This window comes from Mandrillus leucophaeus, unplaced genomic scaffold (genome assembly GCF_000951045.1).
Source record: "Mandrillus leucophaeus isolate KB7577 unplaced genomic scaffold, Mleu.le_1.0 Scaffold546, whole genome shotgun sequence".
NCBI classification, from domain to species: domain Eukaryota; kingdom Metazoa; phylum Chordata; class Mammalia; order Primates; family Cercopithecidae; genus Mandrillus; species Mandrillus leucophaeus.
In genome coordinates, this window is record NW_012105875.1 from 433767 (window position 1) to 436603 (window position 2837).

The following is a 2837-nucleotide window of genomic DNA, read 5'->3' on the forward strand; positions in this document are numbered from 1 at the left end:
GGGTTCTAGCAATTCTCCTGCCTCAGCCTCTCGAGTAGCTGGGATAACTGGCACCCAACACCACACCTGGCTAATTTTTGTATTTTTTAGTAGAGACAGGGTTTCACCATGTTGGCCAGGCTGGTCCTGAACTCCTGACCTCAGGTAATCCACCTGCCTCAGCCTCCCAAAGTGCTGGGATTACAGGCATGAGCCACCACGCCCGGCCCACATTTCTCTCTTTCGTTCATTTTTTTGACAGGATCTCACTCTGTTGCCCAGGCCGGAGTGCAGTAGCATGATCTCAGCTCACTGCGACCTCCGCCTCCCAGGTTCAAGCAATTCTCCTGTCTCAGCCTCCTGAGTAGCTGAGATTACAAGTGCGTGCCACCACACCTGGCTAATTTTTCCTTTTTTTTTCTGTAGAGACGGGTGTTTCACCATGTTGGCCAGGCTGGTCTTGAACTCCTGACCTCAAGCAATTCATCTGCCTCTGCCTCCCAAAGTGCTGGGAATACAGGTGTGAGCCAGTGCCCGGCCTGTTTCCAATTTTCCATGTCACAAACATTGCTGCTGAGAACATTCTTACACATGTATCCCTGGGTATATGTGGCCAAGGTTCTTTGGCATTTCTGCATGCCGAGGAGTTGAGCTGTAGCATATGCTAATCTTCTTCTGGACTAGATATTGCCAAATCGCTCTAGGTGGTTGATGTGCCAATTTACTCCCCCACCACAGACACGGTCTGCAACTCCACATCCTTACTAACCCGGGTATTGTCAGATTTTTAAAGGCTTGCCAGTCTGGTGGGTGTGAAATGGGCTCTCCTTGTTTGTTTGTTTGTTTTTAGTTTGCATTTCCCAGTTAAGGGTGAGGAAGGTTTCTCAATCACTCGCGTTCCATGCTGCGCTGGAGGGGTGTGTGTGTGGGAGGGAAGCTTACCTTCCCACAGGCGCACGATCGTGGTCCTGCAGAGGTCCTGTCCTAGGGCGCACTCTTCCACCCGGCAATCCCCATTGCTCTTACACTGCATGCACCGCAGGCCCCAAGAGGCTGGGGGAAGGAGGGAGAGGAGAGGAGAGGAGAGGAGAGGTTAACTTCGCTTAGCTCCAAGACCGCCCCTGCATGTCCCAATACCAACACCAAGTCTCTAGGCCCCGTCCATTCTGATTCGTGTTCCATGTTCTGCTGGGTTCCGGCCGGCGGTACTTCCAGTCTGTCCTTTGTCCACGTTCTACCTCCATCCCCCTAACTGAACGTTCTATCCCTGCCCACAAGTCCTTTCCCAAAGTCCTGTCCTGGCCTGTTTTTCCTTTCATTCTGTCCTCGTGAGGCGTATATCCTGACAGTCCTATCCCCGCCCTCTCTGTCTATCAGTACGTTCTATTCCTGCTCCCATTAGGCCCTTCTCACCGCGCCGGCCCTCGGTCGATCACGCCTCTCCAGTTCCACTAGGGGAGTTCTAGCCTCGCCCCACCCCTGTCTATCTTTATGTTATACCGCCACTCCTAGTGCCCTAATGGAACTATCCCTCCACTCACTCCCCCTGGTTCTACCCGGCTCCAGAGCCTCTCCCCGCCCACTAGTTTATTCCCAAATTGTGGCCCGGGCCATCAGCCCTCCCGAGTTTCTATCGTCAGATACTCTAGTTTCCCGCGAAGTTCTGTCTCCGCCCTTCAGCTCCCCAACTAGGTTTTGGCCCCGCCCTAGACTCCTCCTCGAGGTTCTAGCCCCGCCCTCTAGCTCTTCCTGACCTAATCTCGCCCCCTGGCTTCTCCCGATGCCATAACCCCGCCCCTAGCTCCTCCTCGAGGCTCTAGTCCTGTCCTCTAGCTCCTCCTTGTGGTTCTAATTTTGCCCTTTAGCTTTCCCCGAGGCTCTCCCCGCCGCTAGTTCTTCCCTGAGGTCATAACTCCACCCCAGTCCCTCCTTGAGGTTTCAGCCCCACCCTGTACTCCTCCCCGAGGTCGTAACCCCGCCCCTTGGCCCCTTGAGGTCCTAACTCAGCCCCGTAGGTCCTCCGCAAGCTTATAACCCCGCCCCTAGCTCCTCCTTGATGTTCCAGCCCCGCCCTCTAGCTCCTCCCCGATGTTATAATCCTATCCCTTAAGATTCTAGTCCCGCCTTCCAGCTCCTCCCCGAGGTTATAAGTCCGCCCTCTAGTTACTCCTCGAGGTTATAACCCCGCCCTCTGGCTCCGCCTCGAGGTTCTAGCCCCGCCCCTAGCTCATCCTCGGGGCTATAACCTCTCCCCAAGCTCTTCCTTGAGGTTCCAGCCCCGCCCTCTGGCTCCTCCCCGACACTCTCTCCCCGCCCCAGGCTCCTCCCCGAGATTGTAGCCCAGTCCCTAGGCCGGGTCCCGGACCTCCGGGCCTTCCCCGACATCCCTTTCCAGCTGTGCGTTCAGAGTATCCCGGAGTTGTTACTCATTCCAGGCCTCCCGCGGTCTCGAGCGCTTTCCGGGTTATTCATTGCGGCCGCAACACCCCGTGGCCACCCGCCCTGACTCAGTTCCTTCTCAAATTCCTCTTGTTTCTCTACCCAGTGCCCCCCACATTTTCCGGGGAAGTAGGTGAGAGTCGCCTCAGTGAGAGGGAAAGGTCCTGAGGGACAGTCCCGGGTCTCCAGCACTGGCTCTGCACCGCTCAGTCAGCCTCCCTTTGCCCTTTTGTAAAAGGGAGTCCTGTCCCCTCGTTTCTCGGAGGGGGAGACCTGGCAGCATGGAGAGCGCTGGGGGGCGCTGCGGGGTCAGATCCTGCTTATTCGAGCACTGGCTGTGTGATTTTAGGCCAGTTGTCTAACCTCTCTGTGCCCCAGTTTCCTCTGCGAAACGAAATTAATAATAGTCCCATTTTATA

The 2837-nt window shown here is 55.9% G+C and overlaps 1 protein-coding gene across 1 annotated transcript in view; it reads right to left on the reverse strand.

The window, feature by feature from the left end:
- PLAUR (plasminogen activator, urokinase receptor) overlaps positions 1 to 2837 on the reverse strand; it is a 38074-nt gene that overhangs the window by 24432 nt on the left and 10805 nt on the right. The window contains exon 2 of the mRNA XM_011997708.1: positions 922 to 1032. Coding sequence (XP_011853098.1) covers positions 922 to 1032 — 111 coding nt within the window. The remainder of the gene's footprint in view (positions 1 to 921; positions 1033 to 2837) is intronic.